This window comes from Oncorhynchus nerka, unplaced genomic scaffold (assembly GCF_034236695.1).
Source record: "Oncorhynchus nerka isolate Pitt River unplaced genomic scaffold, Oner_Uvic_2.0 unplaced_scaffold_1157, whole genome shotgun sequence".
Taxonomy (NCBI): Eukaryota; Metazoa; Chordata; class Actinopteri; order Salmoniformes; family Salmonidae; genus Oncorhynchus; species Oncorhynchus nerka.
This window is the reverse complement of record NW_027040172.1, coordinates 54,964-82,738: the sequence shown is the minus strand read 5'-3', so window position 1 is coordinate 82,738 and position 27,775 is coordinate 54,964. Positions and strand designations below refer to the sequence as shown.

The following is a 27,775-nucleotide window of genomic DNA, read 5'->3' as shown; positions in this document are numbered from 1 at the left end:
TGATCCGTTACACGTCCAGTTTACATAATTTACGTCTTAATGAATCATCAAGCTATTAATAGCTGTTCATTAGGCTTCTGGAATCACGGCACAACCAAAACCCCGGACGCTGAACCCGAAGCTAGCCGAGCAGAACTGGAATTGAGAGGTCTTGGAGATGAGATCAGACATACCAGCGCAGCTCAGATCAGCTTTGCTATGGCTTGTTTTCATGGAAACGGTCAGGGTGAGTCAGCGTAAACTGACTGGGTGCTCTTTGGGAACCTGTCTGTCTTCAATAAGGGGTCAGGGTGAGTCAGCGTAAACTGACTGGGTGCTCTTTGGAACCTGTCTGTCTTCAATAAGGGGTCACGGTGAGTCAGCGTAAACTGACTGGGTGCTCTTTGGGACCTGTCTGTCTCTCAATAAGGGGTCAGGGTGAGTCAGCGTAAACTGACTGGGTGCTCTTTGGGGACCTGTCTGTCTTCAATAAGGGGTCAGGGAGTGAAGATAACACCTTTGGTCTACTTGCAGGTGATAGGGTACACACACACACACAGAGAGAGACACAGACACACACACGCACACACAGACACACACACAGAGGCATGCAGACACACACACACACACAGGCACACACACACACACAGGCACACACACACACACACACACACACACACACACACACACACACACACACACACACACAGAGAGAGAGAGAGCCATGCAGACAGACACACACAATCAAAACTGCAGTCGACTGTGGTACTTTGGACTCAGTAACATTACAGAACAACTGTACTGTAGTTGAACTGCAGTTATACTGCCCCAGACCTGCAGTTATACTGCCCCAGACCTGCAGTTATACTGCCCCCGACCTGCAGTTATACTGCCCCAGACCTGCAGTTATACTGCCCCAGACCTGCAGTTATACTGCCCCCGACCTGCAGTTATACTGCCCCAGACCTGCAGTTATACTGCCCCCGACCTGCAGTTATACTTCCCCCGACCTGCAGTTATACTGCCCCCGAACTGCAGTTATACTGCCCCAGACCTGCAGTTATACTGCCCCCGACCTGCAGTTATACTGCCCCAGACCTGCAGTTATACTGCCCCGAACTGCAGTTATACTGCCCCAGACCTGCAGTTATACTTCCCCCGACCTGCAGTTATACTGCCCCCGACCTGCAGTTATACTTCCCCCGAACTGCAGTTATACTGCCCCAGACCTGCAGTTATACTTCCCCCGACCTGCAGTTATACTTCCCCCGAGCTGCAGTTATACTGCCCCCGACCTGCAGTTATACTGCCCCCGAACTGCAGTTATACTGCCCCCGACCTGCAGTTATACTGCCCCAGACCTGCAGTTATACTGCCCCCGAACTGCAGTTATACTGCCCCCGACCTGCAGTTATACTGCCCCGACCTGCAGTTATACTGGACAATTACTGCAGTAACAAAAACGTGTTCTTTTGGATGCAGTATTTGCAGTATATTGCAATTATACTGCACTCTAACTAACTACAGTTATACTACAGTGTAGTACAGTTATACTACCGTGTACTACAGTTATACTACCGTGTACTACAGTTATACTACAGTGTACTACAGTTATACTACAGTTATACTACAGTGTACTACAGTTATACTACAGTGTACTACAGTTATACTACAGTGTACTACAGTTATACTACAGTTATACTACAGTGTACTACAGTTATACTACAGTGTACTACAGTTATACTACAGTTATACTACAGTGTACTACAGTTATACTACAGTGTACTACAGTTGGACTGCACTATAACTGCAGTTATACTACCGTGTACTACAGTTATACTAAAGTGTACTACAGTTGTACTGCACTATAACTACAGTTATACTACAGTGTACTGCATTTGTACTGCAGCGTACTACAGTTATACTACAGTGTACTATGTTTATACTACAGTGTGCTATGTTTATACTACAGTGTACTACAGTTATACTACAGTGTACTACAGTTATACTACCGTGTACTAGTTATACTACAGTGTACTATGTTTATACTACAGTGTACTACAGTTATACTACCGTGTACTACAGTTATACTGCACTCTAACTACAGTTATACTACAGTGTACTACAGTTGTACTGCACTCTAACTACAGTTATACTACAGTGTACTACAGTTGTACTGCACTCTAACTACAGTTATACTACAGTGTACTGCAGTTGTACTGCACTTTAACTACAGTTATACTACAGTGTACTACAGTGTACTACAGTTATACTACAGTGTACTACAGTTATACTACAGTGTACTACAGTTGTACTGCACTCTAACTACAGTTATACTACAGTGTACTACAGTTGTACTGCACTCTAACTACAGTTATACTACAGTGTACTACAGTTATACTACAGTTATACTACAGTTATGCTACAGTGTACTGCAGTTGTACTGCACTCTAACTACAGTTATACTATAGTGTACTGCAGTTGTACTGCACTCTAACTACAGTTATACTATAGTGTACTACAGTTGTACTGCACTCTGTCTACAATATTTTTTCGTACGGGTATGTATATACCATACAAATTGCTGCCTAACAATAACAATGTTTACCGTTGGTAGTGGAATGTGTGTCTGTTCAACCTGTCCTCAATTTCGCAACACCACATGTGGCCTCGGTCCAAGTGTCCCAGAATTCAACCACGCCTTCTTTTGCAGTGTCAAACGATCTCTGGTCTGTGAAATATACTCCTGATTTACAGAAAGAAGGACTACAATCCAGACTGGTAGGAATATATTTACGCACTCATCAAAGTTCATCCACGGGGGTTTTCTGTGTGTTTAATCTACAGCCGTTGCAGGACGAGTTGCGCGCCAGTAACAGACGTTAGTGTAACATCAGTAAAACTACGTGTTTTTGTTTAATCCCTAACTCCTCGCGCCATTATTTTGTTGAACATTGCCTTCATGTTAGGCTACTTATCTGACTCCATATGTGCCGGTTACATTTGAACGATAAAACCAACTGCTGCGCTGCTATGATAGTGATAAGAGCCGTGAAACTGAACACGGTAACATACGGGAACTTGCAGTAGTTTATCATTCAAACAGATTTTTTTTTTTTTTTTTTTTATTACAATGTTTCTGTTGCCACTGACAGGCAAAACCTGCGTAGCGGTGCGGTGCATATTGATAGTGCATTGAATGGATTTTAAAGGACTTAACTGCTTTGATTTTTTAAAACTTATTTATATTTTTTAGAGTGTAGATCAGATTTAATATTGCAAATAGATCATGTAATTATCTGCATCACTTCCAATCCCTGGTATATTTATATGGTAAATATATTAAAAGATATATATCAAAAAAATACATTTTAAAAAGATGTGTGTTTGTATATATATATATATATATATATATATACCATATAAATATACCAGGGATTGGAAGTATACCAGGGATCGGAAGTGATATATACATATATACAAACACACATCTTTTTAAAATGTATTTTCTTTTATTATTTCCCACATACTCTACGACCCCTCCCCTGATTGGAGTAAACTAGTGAACAACAAAACTTAGGCTTTTACTATATACATTTACGGGCACAATCTATTGTAAAATAGTTATATTTGGACTGTTTTTAATCCTGGCCTTCCTCTATTTCTGATGTCTGTCCAGTTTGATTTCTATTTGCCATGTATATTTGTAACTGTGCTATTTCACAACAGTTCTGAACCTATATACATTTTACAGACACAGTATGTTTTACATTTGTTATCTTGTTGTTATTAGTCCCACCCTTCAGCTCCATTCAACCCCTCCCATCTCTTAACACCATCCAGTCCCACCCTTCACCTCTATTCAACCCCTCCCATCTATCTCTCAACACCATCCAGTCCCATCCTTCAGCTCCATTCAACCCCTCCCATCTGTCTCTGAACACCATCCAGTCCCACCCTTCAGCTCTATTCAACCCCTCCCATCTATCTCTAAACACCATCCAGTCCCATCCTTCAGCTCCATTCAACCCTTCCCATCTATCTCTTAACACCATCCAGTCCCATCCTTCAGCTCCATTCAACCCCTCCCATCTGTCTCTAAACACCATCCAGTCCCAGCTCCATTCAACCCCTCCCATCTGTCTCTTAAGACCATCCAGTCCCATCCTTCAGCTCTATTCAACCCCTCCCATCTATCTCTAAACACCATCCAGTCCCATCTTCATTCAACCCCTCCCATCTGTCTCTAAACACCATCCAGTCCCAGCTCCATTCAACCCCTCCCATCTGTCTCTTAACACCATCCAGTCCCACCCTTCAGCTCCATTCAATCCCTCCCATCCATATCTTAACACCATCCAGTCCCTTCAGCTCCATTCAATCTCTCCCATCTATCTCTAAACACCATCCAGTCCCATCCTTCAGCTCCATTCAACCCCTCCCATCCATCTCTAAACACCATCCAGTCCCATCTTCATTCAACCCCTCCCATCTATCTCTTAAGACCATCCAGTCCCATCCTTCAGCTCCATTCAACCCTTCCCATCTATCTCTAAACACCATCCAGTCCCATCCTTCAGCTCCATTCAACCCTTCCCATCTATCTCTTAACACCATCCAGTCCCATCCTTCAGCTCCATTCAACCCCTCCCATCTATCTCTTAACACCATCCAGTCCCATCTTCATTCAACCCCTCCCATCTATCTCTGAACACCATCCAGTCCCATCCTTCAGCTCCATTCAACCCCTCCCATCTATCTCTAAACACCATCCAGTCCCATCTTCATTCAACCCCTCCCATCTATCTCTTAACACCATCCAGTCCCATCCTTCAGCTCCATTCAACCCCTCCCATCTATCTCTTAACACCATCCAGTCCCATCCTTCAGCTCCATTCAACCCCTCCCATCTATCTCTAAACACCATCCAGTCCCATCTTCATTCAACCCCTCCCATCTATCTCTAAACACCATCCAGTCCCATCTTCATTCAACCCCTCCCATCTATCTCTAAACACCATCCAGTCCCATCTCCATTCAACCCCTCCCATCCATCTCTAAACACCATCCAGTCCCATCTTCATTCAACCCCTCCCATCTATCTCTAAACACCATCCAGTCCCATCTCCATTCAACCCCTCCCATCTATCTCTAAACACCATCCAGTCCCATCTTCATTCAACCCCTCCCATCTATCTCTAAACACCATCCAGTCCCATCTCCATTCAACCCCTCCCATCCATCTCTAAACACCATCCAGTCCCATCTTCATTCAACCCCTCCCATCTATCTCTAAACACCATCCAGTCCCATCTTCATTCAACCCCTCCCATCTATCTCTTAACACCATCCAGTCCCATCCTTCAGCTCCATTCAACCCCTCCCATCTATCTCTAAACACCATCCAGTCCCATCTTCATTCAACCCCTCCCATCTATCTCTAAACACCATCCAGTCCCATCCTTCAGCTCCATTCAATCCCTCCCATCTATCTCTAAACACCATCCAGTCCCATCTTCATTCAACCCTCCCATCTATCTCTAAACACCATCCAGTCCCATCCTTCAGCTCCATTCAACCCCTCCCATCTATCTCTTAACACCATCCAGTCCCATCCTTCAGCTCCATTCAACCCCTCCCATCTATCTCTTAACACCATCCAGTCCCATCCTTCAGCTCCATTCAACCCCTCCCATCTATCTCTTAACACCATCCAGTCCCATCTTCATTCAACCCCTCCCATCTATCTCTAAACACCATCCAGTCCCATCCTTCAGCTCCATTCAACCCCTCCCATCTCTTAACACCATCCAGTCCCATCCTTCAGCTCCATTCAACCCTCCCATCTATCTCTAAACACCATCCAGTCCCATCTTCATTCAACCCTCCCATCTATCTCTAAACACCATCCAGTCCCATCCTTCAGCTCCATTCAACCCCTCCCATCTATCTCTTAACACCATCCAGTCCCATCCTTCAGCTCCATTCAACCCCTCCCATCTATCTCTTAACACCATCCAGTCCCATCTTCATTCAACCCCTCCCATCTATCTCTTAACACCATCCAGTCCCATCCTTCAGCTCCATTCAACCCCTCCCATCTATCTCTTAACACCATCCAGTCCCATCTTCATTCAACCCCTCCCATCTATCTCTTAACACCATCCAGTCCCATCCTTCAGCTCCATTCAACCCCTCCCATCCATCTCTAAACACCATCCAGTCCCATCTTCATTCAACCCCTCCCATCTATCTCTGAACACCATCCAGTCCCATCCTTCAGCTCCATTCAACCCCTCCCATCTATCTCTGAACACCATCCAGTCCCATCCTTCAGCTCCATTCAACCCCTCCCATCTATCTCTAAACACCATCCAGTCCCATCCTTCAGCTTCATTCAACCCCTCCCATCTATCTCTGAACACCATCCAGTCCCATCCTTCAGCTCCATTCAACCCCTCCCATCTATCTCTAAACACCATCCAGTCCCATCTTCATTCAACCCCTCCCATCTATCTCTAAACACCATCCAGTCCCATCCTTCAGCTCCATTCAACCCTCCCATCTATCTCTGAACACCATCCAGTCCCATCCTTCAGCTCCATTCAACCCTCCCATCTATCTCTTAACACCATCCAGTCCCATCCTTCAGCTCCATTCAACCCCTCCCATCCATCTCTAAACACCATCCAGTCCCATCTTCATTCAACCCCTCCCATCTATCTCTAAACACCATCCAGTCCCATCCTTCAGCTCCATTCAACCCTCCCATCTATCTCTGAACACCATCCAGTCCCATCCTTCAGCTCCATTCAACCCCTCCCATCTATCTCTTAACACCATCCAGTCCCATCCTTCAGCTCCATTCAACCCCTCCCATCTATCTCTAAACACCATCCAGTCCCATCTCCATTCAACCCCTCCCATCCATCTCTAAACACCATCCAGTCCCATCTTCATTCAACCCCTCCCATCTATCTCTAAACACCATCCAGTCCCATCCTTCAGCTCCATTCAACCCCTCCCATCCATCTCTAAACACCATCCAGTCCCATCTTCATTCAACCCCTCCCATCTATCTCTAAACACCATCCAGTCCCATCCTTCAGCTCCATTCAACCCTTCCCATCTATCTCTGAACACCACCCAGTCCCTTCAGCTCCATTCAACCCCTCCCATCCATCTCTGAACACCACCCAGTCCCTTCAGCTCCATTCAACCCCTCCCATCTATCTCTTAACACCATCCAGTCCCATCCTTCAGCTCCATTCAACCCCTCCCATCTATCTCTAAACACCATCCAGTCCCATCTTCATTCAACCCCTCCCATCTATCTCTAAACACCATCCAGTCCCATCCTTCAGCTCCATTCAACCCCTCCCATCTATCTCTGAACACCATCCAGTCCCATCCTTCAGCTCCATTCAACCCCTCCCATCTATCTCTTAACACCATCCAGTCCCATCCTTCAGCTCCATTCAACCCCTCCCATCCATCTCTAAACACCATCCAGTCCCATCTTCATTCAACCCTCCCATCTATCTCTAAACACCATCCAGTCCCATCCTTCAGCTCCATTCAACCCCTCCCATCTATCTCTGAACACCATCCAGTCCCATCCTTCAGCTCCATTCAACCCCTCCCATCTATCTCTTAACACCATCCAGTCCCATCCTTCAGCTCCATTCAACCCCTCCCATCTATCTCTAAACACCATCCAGTCCCATCTCCATTCAACCCCTCCCATCCATCTCTAAACACCATCCAGTCCCATCTTCATTCAACCCCTCCCATCTATCTCTAAACACCATCCAGTCCCATCCTTCAGCTCCATTCAACCCCTCCCATCCATCTCTAAACACCATCCAGTCCCATCTTCATTCAACCCCTCCCATCTATCTCTAAACACCATCCAGTCCCATCCTTCAGCTCCATTCAACCCTTCCCATCTATCTCTGAACACCACCCAGTCCCTTCAGCTCCATTCAACCCCTCCCATCCATCTCTGAACACCACCCAGTCCCTTCAGCTCCATTCAACCCCTCCCATCTATCTCTTAACACCATCCAGTCCCAGCTCCATTCAACCCCTCCCATCTATCTCTTAACACCATCCAGTCCCATCCTTCAGCTCCATTCAACCCCTCCCATCCATCTCTAAACACCATCCAGTCCCATCTTCATTCAACCCCTCCCATCTATCTCTTAAGACCATCCAGTCCCATCCTTCCGCTCCATTCAACCCTTCCCATCTATCTCTAAACACCATCCAGTCCCATCCTTCAGCTCCATTCAACCCTTCCCATCTATCTCTTAACACCATCCAGTCCCATCCTTCAGCTCCATTCAACCCCTCCCATCTGTCTCTAAACACCATCCAGTCCCACCCTTCAGCTCCATTCAATCCCTCCCATCCATATCTTAACACCATCCAGTCCCTTCAGCTCCATTCAATCTCTCCCATCTATCTCTAAACACCATCCAGTCCCATCCTTCAGCTCCATTCAACCCCTCCCATCCATCTCTAAACACCATCCAGTCCCATCTTCATTCAACCCCTCCCATCTATCTCTTAAGACCATCCAGTCCCATCCTTCAGCTCCATTCAACCCTTCCCATCTATCTCTAAACACCATCCAGTCCCATCCTTCAGCTCCATTCAACCCTTCCCATCTATCTCTTAACACCATCCAGTCCCATCCTTCAGCTCCATTCAACCCCTCCCATCTATCTCTGAACACCATCCAGTCCCATCCTTCAGCTCCATTCAACCCCTCCCATCTATCTCTTAACACTATCCAGTCCCATCTTCATTCAACCCCTCCCATCTATCTCTGAACACCATCCAGTCCCATCCTTCAGCTCCATTCAACCCCTCCCATCTATCTCTAAACACCATCCAGTCCCATCTTCATTCAACCCCTCCCATCTATCTCTTAACACCATCCAGTCCCATCCTTCAGCTCCATTCAACCCCTCCCATCTATCTCTTAACACCATCCAGTCCCATCCTTCAGCTCCATTCAACCCCTCCCATCTATCTCTAAACACCATCCAGTCCCATCTTCATTCAACCCCTCCCATCTATCTCTAAACACCATCCAGTCCCATCTTCATTCAACCCCTCCCATCTATCTCTAAACACCATCCAGTCCCATCTCCATTCAACCCTCCCATCCATCTCTAAACACCATCCAGTCCCATCTTCATTCAACCCCTCCCATCTATCTCTAAACACCATCCAGTCCCATCTCCATTCAACCCTCCCATCTATCTCTAAACACCATCCAGTCCCATCTTCATTCAACCCCTCCCATCTATCTCTAAACACCATCCAGTCCCATCTCCATTCAACCCTCCCATCCATCTCTAAACACCATCCAGTCCCATCTTCATTCAACCCTCCCATCTATCTCTAAACACCATCCAGTCCCATCTTCATTCATCCCCTCCCATCTATCTCTTAACACCATCCAGTCCCATCCTTCAGCTCCATTCAACCCCTCCCATCTATCTCTAAACACCATCCAGTCCCATCTTCATTCAACCCCTCCCATCTATCTCTAAACACCATCCAGTCCCATCCTTCAGCTCCATTCAATCCCTCCCATCTATCTCTAAACACCATCCAGTCCCATCTTCATTCAACCCCTCCCATCTATCTCTAAACACCATCCAGTCCCATCCTTCAGCTCCATTCAACCCCTCCCATCTATCTCTTAACACCATCCAGTCCCATCCTTCAGCTCCATTCAACCCCTCCCATCTATCTCTTAACACCATCCAGTCCCATCCTTCAGCTCCATTCAACCCCTCCCATCTATCTCTTAACACCATCCAGTCCCATCTTCATTCAACCCCTCCCATCTATCTCTAAACACCATCCAGTCCCATCCTTCAGCTCCATTCAACCCCTCCCATCTCTTAACACCATCCAGTCCCATCCTTCAGCTCCATTCAACCCCTCCCATCTATCTCTAAACACCATCCAGTCCCATCTTCATTCAACCCCTCCCATCTATCTCTAAACACCATCCAGTCCCATCCTTCAGCTCCATTCAACCCCTCCCATCTATCTCTTAACACCATCCAGTCCCATCCTTCAGCTCCATTCAACCCCTCCCATCTATCTCTTAACACCATCCAGTCCCATCTTCATTCAACCCCTCCCATCTATCTCTTAACACCATCCAGTCCCATCCTTCAGCTCCATTCAACCCCTCCCATCTATCTCTTAACACCATCCAGTCCCATCTTCATTCAACCCCTCCCATCTATCTCTTAACACCATCCAGTCCCATCCTTCAGCTCCATTCAACCCCTCCCATCCATCTCTAAACACCATCCAGTCCCATCTTCATTCAACCCCTCCCATCTATCTCTGAACACCATCCAGTCCCATCCTTCAGCTCCATTCAACCCCTCCCATCCATCTCTAAACACCATCCAGTCCCATCTTCATTCAACCCCTCCCATCTATCTCTGAACACCATCCAGTCCCATCCTTCAGCTCCATTCAACCCCTCCCATCTATCTCTGAACACCATCCAGTCCCATCCTTCAGCTCCATTCAACCCCTCCCATCTATCTCTAAACACCATCCAGTCCCATCCTTCAGCTTCATTCAACCCCTCCCATCTATCTCTGAACACCATCCAGTCCCATCCTTCAGCTCCATTCAACCCCTCCCATCTATCTCTAAACACCATCCAGTCCCATCTTCATTCAACCCTCCCATCTATCTCTAAACACCATCCAGTCCCATCCTTCAGCTCCATTCAACCCCTCCCATCTATCTCTGAACACCATCCAGTCCCATCCTTCAGCTCCATTCAACCCCTCCCATCTATCTCTTAACACCATCCAGTCCCATCCTTCAGCTCCATTCAACCCCTCCCATCCATCTCTAAACACCATCCAGTCCCATCTTCATTCAACCCCTCCCATCTATCTCTAAACACCATCCAGTCCCATCCTTCAGCTCCATTCAACCCCTCCCATCTATCTCTGAACACCATCCAGTCCCATCCTTCAGCTCCATTCAACCCCTCCCATCTATCTCTTAACACCATCCAGTCCCATCCTTCAGCTCCATTCAACCCCTCCCATCTATCTCTAAACACCATCCAGTCCCATCTCCATTCAACCCCTCCCATCCATCTCTAAACACCATCCAGTCCCATCTTCATTCAACCCCTCCCATCTATCTCTAAACACCATCCAGTCCCATCCTTCAGCTCCATTCAACCCCTCCCATCCATCTCTAAACACCATCCAGTCCCATCTTCATTCAACCCTCCCATCTATCTCTAAACACCATCCAGTCCCATCCTTCAGCTCCATTCAACCCTTCCCATCTATCTCTGAACACCACCCAGTCCCTTCAGCTCCATTCAACCCCTCCCATCCATCTCTGAACACCACCCAGTCCCTTCAGCTCCATTCAACCCCTCCCATCTATCTCTTAACACCATCCAGTCCCATCCTTCAGCTCCATTCAACCCCTCCCATCTATCTCTGAACACCATCCAGTCCCATCCTTCAGCTCCATTCAACCCCTCCCATCTATCTCTTAACACCATCCAGTCCCATCCTTCAGCTCCATTCAACCCCTCCCATCCATCTCTAAACACCATCCAGTCCCATCTTCATTCAACCCCTCCCATCTATCTCTAAACACCATCCAGTCCCATCCTTCAGCTCCATTCAACCCCTCCCATCTATCTCTGAACACCATCCAGTCCCATCCTTCAGCTCCATTCAACCCCTCCCATCTATCTCTTAACACCATCCAGTCCCATCCTTCAGCTCCATTCAACCCCTCCCATCTATCTCTAAACACCATCCAGTCCCATCTCCATTCAACCCCTCCCATCCATCTCTAAACACCATCCAGTCCCATCTTCATTCAACCCCTCCCATCTATCTCTAAACACCATCCAGTCCCATCCTTCAGCTCCATTCAACCCCTCCCATCCATCTCTAAACACCATCCAGTCCCATCTTCATTCAACCCCTCCCATCTATCTCTAAACACCATCCAGTCCCATCCTTCAGCTCCATTCAACCCTTCCCATCTATCTCTGAACACCACCCAGTCCCTTCAGCTCCATTCAACCCCTCCCATCCATCTCTGAACACCATCCAGTCCCATCCTTCAGCTCCATTCAACCCCTCCCATCTATCTCTTAACACCATCCAGTCCCATCCTTCAGCTCCATTCAACCCCTCCCATCTATCTCTGAACACCATCCAGTCCCATCCTTCAGCTCCATTCAACCCCTCCCATCTATCTCTTAACACCATCCAGTCCCATCCTTCAGCTCCATTCAACCCCTCCCATCTATCTCTTAACACCATCCAGTCCCATCCTTCAGCTCCATTCAACCCCTCCCATCTATCTCTGAACACCATCCAGTCCCAGCTCCATTCAACCCCTCCCATCTATCTCTTAACACCATCCAGTCCCATCCTTCAGCTCCATTCAACCCCTCCCATCTATCTCTTAACACCATCCAGTCCCATCCTTCATCTCCATTCAACCCCTCCCATCTATCTCTGAACACCATCCAGTCCCATCCTTCAGCTCCATTCAACCCCTCCCATCTATCTCTAAACACCATCCAGTCCCAGCTCCATTCAACCCCTCCCATCCTTCAGCTCCATTCAACCCCTCCCATCTATCTCTTAACACCATCCAGTCCCATCCTTCATCTCCATTCAACCCCTCCCATCTATCTCTGAACACCATCCAGTCCCATCCTTCAGCTCCATTCAACCCCTCCCATCTATCTCTAAACACCATCCAGTCCCATCTTCATTCAACCCCTCCCATCTATCTCTAAACACCATCCAGTCCCATCTCCATTCAACCCCTCCCATCCTTCAGCTTCATTCAACCCCTCCCATCCTTCAGCTCCATTCAACCCCTCCCATCCTTCAGCTCCATTCAACCCCTCCCATCCTTCAGCTCCATTCAACCCCTCCCATCTATCTCTAAACACCATCCAGTCCCATCTCCATTCAACCCCTCCCATCTATCTCTAAACACCATCCAGTCCCATCTCCATTCAACCCCTCCCATCTATCTCTAAACACCATCCAGTCCCATCTCCATTCAACCCCTCCCATCCTTCAGCTCTATTCAACCCCTCCCATCTATATCTTAACACCATCCAGTCCCATCTTCATTCAACCCCTCCCATCCTTCAGCTCCATTCAACCCCTCCCATCCTTCAGCTCCATTCAACCCCTCCCATCCTTCAGCTCCATTCAATCCCTCCCATCTATCTCTTAACACCATCCAGATTGTAAATTAAAGATAAACATTTTTTGCTAAAATAATAATAATATTATTGATTGATTGACTATAACTTTTTCAGACCACCCAGTATTGGTATCTGCAGAGTTATCTCCAGGTAAATGTTGACTACAGATCCCATAACAGCTGTGTTTATAGATGCTAGCCTCTACACCAGTCAGACTACAGATCCCCTAACAGCTGTGTTTATAGATGCTAGCCTCTACACCAGTCAGACTACAGATCCCCTAACAGCTGTGTTTATAGATGCTAGTCTAGACACCAGTCAGACTACAGATACTATCCTATTCATTGCTGTGTGTCAGTCTGTGAATCAGACGATGTTGTCTGTCTGGACCCAGCGTGTTGGTGGTTTCATTGGAATGTAAATGCATGTCCAGTATGCACAATGACTCCTGTAAATATTGGTGCGCAAGTCCCAAAGCTGTTTTACAGTGTCTCTCGTTGGTCGTAGCAGAGTGACACCAAGATGAAGGAAACGCCATCGTTGATAGACAGCGAGGTGTGCCTGGCCTTCTCTACCTACGCCACTTATCGTCGTCCTTTATGGAAGTTCAATCAAACCTAAACCGTGTGATCGCTAAGTTTATGTTGTTCTGCTCTGTTTTCCAGCGAGACTCGAACCCAACAGCCATGGAAGAGCTAACTCATATGATAGACAGCGAGGTGTTCCTGGCCTTCTCTACCTACGCCACTATCGTCGTCCTCAAGATGATGCTGATGTCTCCTATGACTGCATACTTCCGCTTCACGAGAAAGGTATGGGAATGTGGTCATCTCCCTCCACAGTGTTATATAGCCTGTAAGTGATCTCTATGGTGTAAAAGTGTCTCTGCCTCCACAGTGTTATATAGCCTGTAAGTGAACTCTATGGTGTAAAAGTGTCTCTGTCTCCACAGTGTTATATAGCCTGTAAGTGAACTCTATGGTGTAAAAGTGTCTCTGCCTCCACAGTGTTTTGCCAACATGGAAGACACAGGGATGGCCAAGACTCCAGAGGACAAGAAGAGGATGCTGAGAGTTGATCCGGATGTGGAACGTGTGAGAAGGTAGGCCCACCCTTATAGAGCCCCCTAGACTTATAGAGGCCCCCCTAGACTTATAGAGGCCCACCCTTATAGAGCCCCCCCTAGACTTATAGAGGCCCTCTAGACTTATAGAGCCCCCACTAGACTGATAGAGGCCCCACTAGACTTATAGAGGCCCCACTAGACTTATAGAGGCCCCCTAGACTGATAGAGACCCCTAGACTGATAGAGACCCCTAGACTGATAGAGGCCCCACTAGACTTATAGAGGCCCCACTAGACTTATAGAGGCCCCACTAGACTTATAGAGGCCCCACTAGACTTATAGAGGCCCCCCTAGACTTATAGAGGCCCCCTAGACTTATAGAGCCCCCCCCAAAAAACGTATAGAGGCCCCACTAGACTTATAGAGCCCCCCTAGACTTATAGAGCCCCCCCTAGACTTATAGAGGCACCCCTAGACTTATAGAGGCCCCACTAGACTTATAGAGGCCCCCTAGACTTATAGAGGCCCCCTAGACTTATAGAGGCCCCACTAGACTTATAGAGGCCCCCTAGACTTATATAGCCCCCCTAGACTTATAGAGGCCCCACTAGACTTATAGAGGCCCCCTAGACTTATAGAGGCCCCCTAGACTTATAGAGGCCCCCCTAGACGTATAGAGGCCCCTAGACTTATAGAGGCCCCACTAGACTTATAGAGGCCCCACTAGACTTAGAGGCCCCCTAGACTTATAGAGGCCCCCTAGACTTATAGAGGCCCCCTAGACTTATAGAGGCCCCCTAGACGTATAGAGGCCCCTAGACTTATAGAGGCCCCACTAGACTTATAGAGGCCCCCTAGACTTATAGAGGCCCCCTAGACTTATAGAGGCCCCCTAGACTTATAGAGGCCCCCTAGACTTATAGACGCCCCACTAGACTTATAGAGCCCCCTAGACTTATAGAGGCCCCACTAGACTTATAGAGGCCCCCTGGACTTATAGAGGCCCCCTGGACTTATAGAGTCCCCCTAGACTTATAGAGGCCCCACTAGACTTATATAGCCCCCCTAGACTTATAGAGGCCCCCTAGACTTATAGAGGCCCCCTAGACTTATAGAGGCCCCACTAGACTTATAGAGGCCCCACTAGATTTATAGAGGCCCTAGACTTATAGAGGCCCCCCTAGACTTATAGAGGCCCCCCTAGACTTATAGAGGCCCCCCTAGACTTATAGAGGCCCCATTAAACTTATAGATACGTACATTTTTTATTTAACCTTTATTTAACTAGGCAAGTCAGTTAAGAACAAATTACAATGACGGCCTACCAAAATGACGGCCTACTTATTTACAATGACGGCCTACCAAAAGGCCTCCTGCGGGGACGGGGGCTGGGATTAAAAATATATATATATAAATATAGGACAAAACACACATCACGACAAGAGAGACAACACAACACTACATAAAGAGAGACCTAAGACAACAACACAGCATGGCAGCAGCACACAACAACACAGCATGGCAGCAACACATAACAACACAGCATGGTAGCACACATGACAACACAGCATGGTAGCACACATGACAACACAGCATGGTAGCAACACATGACAACACAGCATGGTAGCAATACAACATGACAGCAATATGGCAGCAACACATGACAACACAGCATGGTAGCAACACATGACAACACAGCATGGCAGCAACACATGACAACACAGCATGGTAGCAACACATGACAACACAGCATGGTAGCAACACATGACAACACAGCATGGCAGCAACACATGACAACACAGCATGGTAGCAACACATGACAACAACACATGACACAGCATGGCAGCAACACATGACAACACAGCATGGCAGCAACACATGACAACACAGCATGGCAGCAACACATAACAACACAGCATGGCAGCAACACATGACAACACAGCATGGTAGCAACACATGACAACACAGCATGGTAGCAACACATAACAACACAGTAGTGACTTCCGGCGCCGACAGAGATGGCCGCCTCGCTTCGCGTTCCTAGGAAACTATGCAGTTTTTTGTTTTTTTACGTGTTATTTCTTACATTAGTACCCCAGGTCATCTTAGGTTTCATTACATACAGTCGAGAAGAACTACTGAATATAAGATCAGCGTCAACTCACCATCAGTACGACCAAGAATATGTTTTCCGCGACGCGGATCCTGTGTTCTGCCTTACAAACAGGACAACGGAATGGATCGCATGCAGCGACCCAAGAAAACGACTCCGAAAAAGAGGGAAACGTAGCGGTCTTCTGGTCAGACTCCGGACAAGGGCACATCGCGCACCACTCCCCAGCATTCTTCTTGCCAATGTCCAGTCTCTTGACAACAAGGTTGATGAAATCCGAGCAAGGGTAGCATTCCAGAGGGACATCAGAGACTGCAATATTCTCTGCTTCACGGAAACATGGCTTACTGGGAAGACGCTATCCGATGCGGTGCAGCCAACGGGTTTCTCCACGCATCGCGCCGACAGAAACAAACATCTTTCTGGTAAGAAGAGCGGCGGGGGCGTATGCCTCATGACTAACGAGACATGGTGTGATGAAGGAAACATACAGGAACTCAAATCCTTCTGTTCACCTGATTTAGAATTCCTCACAATCAAATGTAGACCGCATTATCTTCCAAGAGAATTCTCTTCGATTATAATCACAGCCGTATATATCCCCCAAGCAGACACATCGATGGCTCTGAACGAACTTTATTTAACTCTTTGCAAACTGGAAACCATTTATCCGGAGGCTGCATTCATTGTAGCTGGGGATTTTAACAAAGCTAATCTGAAAACAAGACTCCCTAAATTTTATCAGCATATCGATTGCGCAACCAGGGGTGGTAAAACCTTGGATCATTGTTACTCTAACTTCCGCGACGCATATAAGGCCCTGCCCCGCCCCCCTTTCGGAAAAGCTGACCACGACTCCATTTTGCTGATCCCTGCCTACAGGCAGAAACTAAAACAAGAGGCTCCCACGCTGAGGTCTGTCCAACGCTGGTCAGACCAAGCTGACTCCACACTCCAAGACTGCTTCCATCACGTGGACTGGGACATGTTTCGTATTGCGTCAGATAAAAATATTGACGAATACGCTGATTCGGTGTGCGAGTTCATTAGAACGTGCGTTGAAGATGTCGTTCCCATAGCAACGATAAAAACATTCCCTAACCAGAAACCGTGGATTGATGGCAGCATTCGCGTGAAACTGAAAGCGCGAACCACTGCTTTTAATCAGGGCAAGGTGTCTGGCAACATGACCGAATACAAACAGTGCAGCTATTCCCTCCGCAAGGCTATTAAACAAGCTAAGCGTCAGTACAGAGACAAAGTAGAATCTCAATTCAACGGCTCAGACACAAGAGGCATGTGGCAGGGTCTACAGTCAATCACGGACTACAAGAAGAAACCCAGCCCAGTCACGGACCAGGATGTCTTGCTCCCAGGCAGACTAAATAACTTTTTTGCCCGCTTTGAGGACAATACAGTGCCACTGACACGGCCTTCAACGAAAACATGCGGTCTCTCCTTCACTGCAGCCGAGGTGAGAAAGACATTTAAACGTGTTAACCCTCGCAAGGCTGCAGGCCCAGACGGCATCCCCAGCCGCGCCCTCAGAGCATGCGCAGACCAGCTGGCCGGTGTGTTTACGGACATATTCAATCAATCCCTATACCAGTCTGCTGTTCCCACATGCTTCAAGAGGGCCACCATTGTTCCTGTTCCCAAGAAAGCTAAGGTAACTGAGCTAAACGACTACCGCCCCCGTAGCACTCACTTCCGTCATCATGAAGTGCTTTGAGAGACTAGTCAAGGACCATATCACCTCCACCCTACCCGACACCCTAGACCCACTCCAATTTGCTTACCGCCCAAATAGGTCCACAGACGATGCAATCTCAACCACACTGCACACTGCCCTAACCCACCTGGACAAGAGGAATACCTATGTGAGAATGCTGTTCATCGACTACAGCTCGGCATTCAACACCATAGTACCCTCCAAGCTCGTCATCAAGCTCGAGACCCTGGGTCTCGACCCCGCCCTGTGCAACTGGGTACTGGACTTCCTGACGGGCCGCCCCCAGGTGGTGAGGGTAGGCAACAACATCTCCTCCCCGCTGATCCTCAACACGGGGGCCCCACAAGGGTGCGTTCTGAGCCCTCTCCTGTACTCCCTGTTCACCCACGACTGCGTGGCCACGCACGCCTCCAACTCAATCATCAAGTTTGCGGACGACACAACAGTGGTAGGCTTGATTACCAACAACGACGAGACGGCCTACAGGGAGGAGGTGAGGGCCCTCGGAGTGTGGTGTCAGGAAAATAACCTCACACTCAACGTCAACAAAACTAAGGAGATGATTGTGGACTTCAGGAAACAGCAGAGGGAACACCCCTATCCACATCGATGGAACAGTAGTGGAGAGGGTAGCAAGTTTTAAGTTCCTCGGCATACACATCACAGACAAACTGAATTGGTCCACTCACACTGACAGCGTCGTGAAGAAGGCGCAGCAGCGCCTCTTCAACCTCAGGAGGCTGAAGAAATTCGGCTTGTCACCAAAAGCACTCACAAACTTCTACAGATGCACAATCGAGAGCATCCTGGCGGGCTGTATCACCGCCTGGTACGGCAACTGCTCCGCCCTCAACCGTAAGGCTCTCCAGAGGGTAGTGAGGTCTGCACAACGCATCACCGGGGGCAAACTACCTGCCCTCCAGGACACCTACACCACCCGATGTTACAGGAAGGCCATAAAGATCATCAAGGACATCAACCACCCGAACCACTGCCTGTTCACCCCGCTATCATCCAGAAGGCGAGGTCAGTACAGGTGCATCAAAGCTGGGACTGAGAGACTGAAAAACAGCTTCTATCTCAAGGCTATCAGACTGTTAAACAGCCACCATTGAGTGGCTGCTGCCAACACACTGTCATTGACACTGACCCAACTCCAGCCACTTTAATAAATGGGAATTGATGGGAAATGATGTAAATATATCACTAGCCACTTTAAACAATGCTACCTTATATAATGTTACTTACCCTACATTATTCATCTCATATGCATACGTATATACTGTACTCTACATCATCGACTGCATCCTTATGTAATACATGTATCACTAGCCACTTTAACTATGCCACTTTGTTTACTTTGTCTACATACTCATCTCATATGTATATACTGTACTCGATACCATCTACTGTATGCTGCTCTGTACCATCACTCACTCATATATCCTTATGTACATATTCTTTATCCCCTTACACTGTGTATAAGACAGTAGTTTTAGAATTGTTAGTTAGATTACTTGTTGGTTATCACTGCATTGTCGGAACTAGAAGCACAAGCATTTCGCTACACTCGCATTAACATCTGCTAACCATGTGTATGTGACAAATACGATTTGATTTGATTTGAGCATGGTAGCAACACATAACAACACAGCATGGTAGCAACACATGACAACACAGCATGGTAGCAACACATAACAACACAGCATGGCAGCAACACATGACAACACAGCATGGCAGCAACACATGACAACACAGCATGGCAGCAACACATAACAACACAGCATGGCAGCAACACATGACAACACATCATGGCAACAACACACGACAACACAGCATGGCAGCAACACACGACAACACAGCATGGTAGCAACACATGACAACACAGCAGGGTAGAAACACAACATGACAACAACATGGTAGCAGCACAACATGACAAAAACATGGTAGCAACACAACATGACAACAACATGGTAGCAACACAACATGACAACAACATGGTAGCAGCACAACATGACAACATGGTAGCAGCACAACATGACAACAACATGGTAGCAGCACAACATGACAACAACATGGCAGCAACACAACATGACAACAACATGGTAGCAATACAACATGACAACAACATGGTAGCAGCACAAAATGACAACAACATGGTAGCAGAACAACATAACAACAACATGGTAGCAACACAACATGACAACAACATGGTAGCAGCACAACATGACAACAACATGGTAGCAACACAACATAACAACAACATGGTAGCAGTACAACATGACAACAACATGGTAGCAGTACAACATGACAACAACATGGTAGCAACACAACATAACAACAACATGATAGCAACACAACATAACAACATGGTAGCAGTACAACATGACAACAACATGGTAGCAGAACAACATGACAACAACATGGTAGCAGCACAACATGACAACAACATGGTAGCAACACAACATGACAACAACATGGTAGCAGCACAACATGACAACAACATGGTAGCAACACAACATAACAACAACATGGTAGCAGTACAACATGACAACAACATGGTAGCAGAACAACATGACAACAACATGGTAGCAGCACAACATGACACCAACATGGTAGCAACACAACATGACAACAACATGGTAGCAATACAACATGACAACAACATGGTAGCAGCACAAAATGACAACAACATGGTAGCAGAACAACATAACAACAACATGGTAGCAGCACAACATGACAACAACATGGTAGCAGCACAACATGACAACAACATGGTAGCAACACAACATAACAACAACATGGTAGCAGTAAAACATGACAACAACATGGTAGCAGCACAACATAATACAACAACATGGTAGCAGCACAACATGAAAACAACATGGTAGCAACACAACATAACAACAACATGGTAGCAGTACAACATGACAACAACATGGTAGCAGCACAACATGACAACAACATGGTAGCAGCACAATATGACAACAACATGGTAGCAACACAACATAACAACAACATGGTAGCAGCACAACATGACAGCAACATGGTAGCAACACAACATGACAACAACATGGTAGCAACACAACATGACAACAACATGGTAGCAACACAACACGACAACAACATGGTAGCATCACAACATGACAACAACATGGTAGCAACACAACATGACAACAACATGGTAGCAACACAACATGACAACAACATGGTAGCAATACAACATGGTAGCAGCACAAAACAAGGTACAAACATTGTTGGGCACAGATAACAGCACAAAGGGCAAGAAGGTAGAGACAACAATACATCACACAAAGCAGCCACAACTGTCAGTAAGAGTGTCCATGATTGAGTCTTTGAATGAAGAGATTGAGATAAAACTGTCCAGTATCTCAGATCGGGGGGGAGTGAGGCCTAAGAGGGTTTTTATAAATAAGCATCAATATTCATGCTCTTCTAAATGTATTTTGTAACTTTTCCCTGGAAGTGTTTAACTGCAAGGGTCCTCCCACATCATATGAAGGAACTGGTCCACCTGGTTTAAGGGGACACAGTGAACATGTGGGAGTTGGGGCCTATTTCATCAAGGGTCCTCCCACATCATATGAAGGAACTGGTCCACCTGGTTTAAGGGGACACAGTGAACATGTGGGAGTTGGGGCCTATTTCATCAAGGGTCCTCCCACATCATATGAAGGAACTGGTCCACCTGGTTTAAGGGGACACAGTGAACATGTGGGAGTTGGGGCCTATTTCATCAAGGGTCCTCCCACATCATATGAAGGAACTGGTCCACCTGGTTTAAGGGGACACAGTGAACATGTGGGAGTTGAGGCCTATTTCATCAAGGGTCCTCCCACATCATATGAAGGAACTGGTCCACCTGGTTTAAGGGGACACAGTGAACATGTGGGAGTTGGGGCCTATTTCATCAAGGGTCCTCCCACATCATATGAAGGAACTGGTCCACCTGGTTTAAGGGGACACAGTGAACATGTGGGAGTTGGGGCCTATTTCATCAAGGGTCCTCCCACATCATATGAAGGAACTGGTCCACCTGGTTTAAGGGGACACAGTGAACATGTGGGAGTTGAGGCCTATTTCATCAAGGGTCCTCCCACTTCATATGAAGGAACTGGTCCACCTGGTTTAAGGGGACACAGTGAACATGTGGGAGTTGGGGCCTATTTCATCAAGGGTCCTCCCACATCATATGAAGGAACTGGTCCACCTGGTTTAAGGGGACACAGTGAACATGTGGGAGTTGGGGCCTATTTCATCAAGGGTCCTCCCACATCATATGAAGGAACTGGTCCACCTGGTTTAAGGGGACACAGTGAACATGTGGGAGTTGGGGCCTATTTCATCAAGGGTCCTCCCACATCATATGAAGGAACTGGTCCACCTGGTTTAAGGGGACACAGTGAACATGTGGGAGTTGGGGCCTATTTCATCAAGGGTCCTCCCACATCATATGAAGGAACTGGTCCACCTGGTTTAAGGGGACACAGTGAACATGTGGGAGTTGGGGCCTATTTCATCAAGGGTCCTCCCACATCATATGAAGGAACTGGTCCACCTGGTTTAAGGGGACACAGTGAACATGTGGGAGTTGGGGCCTATTTCATCAAGGGTCCTCCCACATCATATGAAGGAACTGGTCCACCTGGTTTAAGGGGACACAGTGAACATGTGGGAGTTGAGGCCTATTTCATCAAGGGTCCTCCCACTTCATATGAAGGAACTGGTCCACCTGGTTTAAGGGGACACAGTGAACATGTGGGAGTTGGGGCCTATTTCATCATAAAACGGGTGTTAACGGGTGTTAACTGGGATTTATTTATTTTTTATAAATTGACGGTTCGGATTACGGGAAGCCAAGGTCAATATGTCTTCCATATTCTGTTTCAGATTAAAAAAGGTTTGTTCAAGATTCAGTTAGATCTATGGAGTCTTTAATGGCTAGAACATGGGGTGGCAGGGTAGCCTAGTGGTTAGAGTGGAGGGGCGGCAGGGTAGCCTAGTGGTTAGAGTGGAGGGGTGGCAGGGTAGCCTAGTGGTTACATTTACATTACATTTAAGTCATTTAGCAGAGTGGAGGGGCGGCAGGGTAGCCTAGTGGTTAGAGTGGAGGGGCGGCAGGGTAACCTAGTGGTTAGAGTGGAGGGGCGGCAGGGTAGCCTATTGGTTAGAGTGGAGGGGCGGCAGGGTAGCCTAGTGGTTAGAGTGGAGGGGCGGCAGGGTAGCCTAGTGGTTAGAGTGGCGGGGTGGCAGGGTAGCCTAGTGGTTAGAGTGGAGGGGCGGCAGGGTAGCCTAGTGGTTAGAGTGGAGGGGCGGCAGGGTAACCTAGTGGTTAGAGTGGAGGGGTGGCAGGGTAGCCTAGTGGTTAGAGTGGAGGGGTGGCAGGGTAGCCTAGTGGTTAGCGCGTTGGACTAGTAACCAGAAGGTTGCAAGCTGACAAGGTACAAATCTGTCGTTCTGCCCCTGAACGGGCAGTTAACCCACTGTTCCTAGGCCGTCATTGAAAATAAGAATTTGTTCTTAACTGACTTGCCTAGTAAAATAAAGTTAATATTTAAAAAAAAAGAGCTTTCCAAAAGTTGTTCAAAAGAGATCAGTCCTTTATCGACGGAGCCCAGATCATGTATTTATAAATCCCATCATTGCATAATTCGGTAGGTACGCCGTAGGCCAGCATAGCTCAACTTAAGTTGTAAATATAGGAGACAAAAAATAAGAGTTTTACCTGGTAATGTGTATTTATCTTTCAAATCCTGGAATGTTCCCAAACCGTTACTGTCCGTGATATCGCCATGGGTACGACAGATTCCACAGATTCCACACCATTTGGTGGGAAGGCATCATTGTGAAATACTGGAGCATGGGGGCCATTTGGTGGGAAGGCATCATTGTGAAATACTGGAGCATGGGGGCCATTTGGTGGGAAGGCATCATTGTGAAATACTGGAGCATGGACCATTTGGTGGGAAGGCATCATTGTGAAATACTGGAGCATGGGGGCCATTTGGTGGGAAGGCATCATTGTGAAATACTGGAGCATGGGGGCCATTTGGTGGGAAGGCATCATTGTGAAATACTGGAGCATGGGGGCCATTTGGTGGGAAGGCATCATTGTGAAATACTGGAGCATGGGGGCCATTTGGTGGGAAGGCATCATTGTGAAATACTGGAGCATGGACCATTTGGTGGGAAGGCATCATTGTGAAATACTGGAGCATGGACCATTTGGTGGGAAGGCATCATTGTGAAATACTGGAGCATGGGGGCCATTTTGAGTCCCAGTTACATTGTTTTTAAATTTTCTACCAAATAGAGATTGTCAGTAGTTTACATTGTTTAAAGGATATATCAGTGGAGACCACCTCTTCCTGGGCAATAGGAGACACCATATTATATTGTTTAAGAGACCACCTCTTCCTGGGCAATAGGAGACACCATATTATATTGTTTAAGGGACCACCTCTTCCTGGGCAATAGGAGACACCATATTATATTGTTTAAGGGACCACCTCTTCCTGGACAATAGGAGACACCATATTATATTGTTTAAGGGACCACCTCTTCCTGGGCAATAGGAGACACCATATTATATTGTTTAAGGGATATATCAGTGGAGACCACCTCTTCCTGGGCAATAGGAGACACCATATTACATTGTTTAAAGGATATATCAGTGGAGACCACCTCTTCCTGGACAATAGGAGACACCATATTATATTGTTTAAGAGACCACCTCTTCCTGGACAATAGGAGACACCATATTATATTGTTTAAGGGACCACCTCTTCCTGGACAATAGGAGACACCATATTATATTGTTTAAGGGACCACCTCTTCCAGGGCAATAGGAGACACCATATTATATTGTTTAAGGGACCACCTCTTCCTGGACAATAGGAGACACCATATTATATTGTTTAAGGGACCACCTCTTCCTGGACAATAGGAGACACCATATTATATTGTTTAAAGGACCACCTCTTCCTGGGCAATAGGAGACACCATATTATATTGTTTAAAGGATATATCAGTGGAGACCACCTCTTCCTGGACAATAGGAGACACCATATTATATTGTTTAAGGGACCACCTCTTCCTGGACAATAGGAGACACCATATTATATTGTTTAAGGGATATATCAGTGGAGACCAACTCTTCCTGGACAATAGGACACACCATATTAGAACCTCTCTCTCTCTCATTCCCCAGATAATCTGATCTCTCTCTCTCTCTCATTCCCCAGATAATCTGAACTCTCTCTCTCATTCCCCAGATAATCTGCACTCTCTCTCTCATTCCCCAGATAATCTGAACTCTCTCTCTCTCATTCCCCAGATAATCTGAACTCTCTCTCTCTCATTCCCCAGATAATCTGAACTCTCTCTCTCGCCTTCCCCAGATAATCTGAACTCTCTCTCTCTCATTCCCCAGATAATCTGAACTCTCTCTCTCATTCCCCAGATAATCTGAACTCTCTCTCTCTCATTCCCCAGATAATCTGAACTCTCTCTCATTCCCCAGATAATCTGAACTCTCTCTCATTCCCCAGATAATCTGAACTCTCTCTCTCATTCCCCAGATAATCTGAACTCTCTCTCTCATTCCCCAGATAATCTGAACTCTCTCTCATTCCCCAGATAATCTGAACTCTCTCTCTCTCTCTCATTCCCCAGATGCCACCAGAACGACCTGGAGAACATCATCCCGTTCATAGTGATTGGTCTGCTGTATACCCTGACGGGGCCCGACCTCTCCACTGCTCTGCTCCACTTCCGGGTGTTTGTTGGTTCCAGGCTCTTCCACACGGTGGCCTACGTCCTCCCCCTGCCCCAACCCAGCAGAGGTCTAGCTTGGATGGTTGGCATGGGAGCTACCTTCTCCATGGCATACAGAGTGCTAAGCACAACGCATCTCTGAAGAGGCGATCAATCAATTAATAATTAATCAGATTGATTGATTCCAAGTTTTCAGATGGCCTAAAATAGTCCTCGGGACACTCTACCTCTGAGGAGACACTCACACATTTATCAGACCTGGGTCAAATAGGCTACATAATGTTAAATACATTTGACAGTGCTTGATTGTACTTGGAGTTTGCACTTCTGGGACTATTCTATTGGTTCTGTTGTATCAGGCAGACTAACTATAAATTTTCTGCACGTTTTGTTTTTAACTCAGCACTGAATTTGATCTGTGCAAAAAAAAAATGTATTAATATCAGCAAAAAAACAATTAAACTAAACGTAGGGCTCGATTCAATCAATTTCACGGAAGGTCAGTGCTAGAGCGCAGTAGACATTAAACGGCAACGTTCTCGCGGAAACTCAATTCAAGGTAAACGCTGCATACATTCGGAAACTACATTTAACATTTCAAGTGCGCTAAGAGCGCTGACCTTAGGCGATACGGATTCAGTGGAGCCCTAAACTAAAATCAAGTATCGTTCAGTATCCGATACCGCGTGTAATCTGGCTATTTTTTACCCACATCAACTCACCAGTTTATTGGTCGCAGTACACAGATTTGCAGATGTTATCGCATGTGCTGTAAAATGATAGTGTTTCTAGGTCCAATAGTGCAGTCATACCGAGCAATACATTCAAATGAATCAAACATACACACCATGACCCGGTCTGTCTGGTTGTCTGACTGACTGCAAAACACCTATTTTATATTTTAGACATTTTTTTGCATCGGATGTGATAATCTAATGTTTATAAATGATTAAATTCGGGTTTTGGGAATTAAAGTTGAATTAAAAATGTGGAGGGGATTATTGTTTGATTTTAATTGAAATAGGGCCTATGAAGTAGGCTACAAGCACCAGATATATTTAGCTAATTGGCTAATGAATATGACCTTATACTTGATCTGAATTGAAATAGGGCCTATGAAGTAGGCTACAAGCACCAGATATATTTTGCTAATTGGCTAATGAATATGACCTTATACTTGATCTGAATTGAAATAGGGCCTATGAAGTAGGCTACAAGCACCAGATATATTTAGCTAATTGGCTAATGAATATGACCTTATACTTGATCTGAATTGAAATAGGGCCTATGAAGTAGGCTACAAGCACCAGATATATTTTGCTAATTGGCTAATGAATATGACCTTATACTTGATCTGAATTGAAATAGGGCCTATGAAGTAGGCTACAAGCACCAGATATATTTTGCTAATTGGCTAATGAATATGACCTTATACTTGATCTTAATTGAAATAGGGCCTATGAAGTAGGCTACAAGCACCAGAGATATTTTGCTAATTGGCTAATGAATATGACCTTATACTTGATCTTAATTGAAATAGGGCCTATGAAGTAGGCTACAAGCACCAGATATATTTTGCTAATTGGCTAATGAATATGACCTTATACTTGATCTAATTCTGTATCTTTTTAAATTCTGTATATGTTTTCAGATCTATATATCAGCTGATCTGTTTACTAGGCCACGTATCTGTAATGCTACTGATTGGTTTGCTTTGTTCGTTCCATTTTCTAAGCCAATCAGGGATTGGCCCTTTTTTAATGCTTTCCACCTGTGAATAAACGAACGATCTCTACAATGACATGTCTCGTGGTGTTTGTT

At 46.4% G+C, this 27,775-nt stretch overlaps 2 protein-coding genes across 4 annotated transcripts in view; both read left to right on the top strand.

The window, feature by feature from the left end:
• The first annotated feature begins 2,677 nt into the window (after positions 1–2,677).
• On the top strand, positions 2,678–27,755 carry LOC135569865 (microsomal glutathione S-transferase 1-like). Of its 3 annotated transcripts, none has more exons than XM_065016071.1 (4): positions 2,678–2,760; positions 13,912–14,058; positions 14,254–14,348; positions 25,853–27,755. In XM_065016071.1, the coding sequence occupies exons 2-4, from the start codon at positions 13,933–13,935 to the stop codon at positions 26,094–26,096; spliced, it is 465 nt and encodes a 154-aa protein (XP_064872143.1). In that variant the 5' UTR covers positions 2,678–2,760; positions 13,912–13,932; the 3' UTR covers positions 26,097–27,755. The 3 variants fall into 3 exon arrangements, with proteins under 3 accessions (XP_064872143.1, XP_064872144.1, XP_064872142.1); XM_065016072.1 differs by lacking the exon at positions 2,678–2,760 and adding an exon at positions 13,373–13,396; XM_065016070.1 differs by lacking the exon at positions 2,678–2,760 and adding an exon at positions 13,754–13,801.
• Positions 2,694–27,775, top strand: part of LOC135569867 (microsomal glutathione S-transferase 1-like) — a 32,862-nt gene continuing 7,780 nt past the window's right edge. The window contains exon 1 of the mRNA XM_065016074.1: positions 2,694–2,760. The gene's annotated coding sequence lies outside the window, so the exon portion shown is untranslated. The remainder of the gene's footprint in view (positions 2,761–27,775) is intronic.

Excerpts from the sequence above, each read along its gene's own strand:
- LOC135569865 (XM_065016070.1), top strand. The coding sequence starts at position 13,769 with ATGAAGGAAACGCCATCGTTGATAGACAGCGAG. Across the intron at positions 13,802-13,911 it reads CATCGTTGATAGACAGCGAG|CGAGACTCGAACCCAACAGC; the intron begins GTGTGCCTGGCC and ends TCTGTTTTCCAG. Across the intron at positions 14,059-14,253 it reads ACTTCCGCTTCACGAGAAAG|TGTTTTGCCAACATGGAAGA; the intron begins GTATGGGAATGT and ends CTGCCTCCACAG.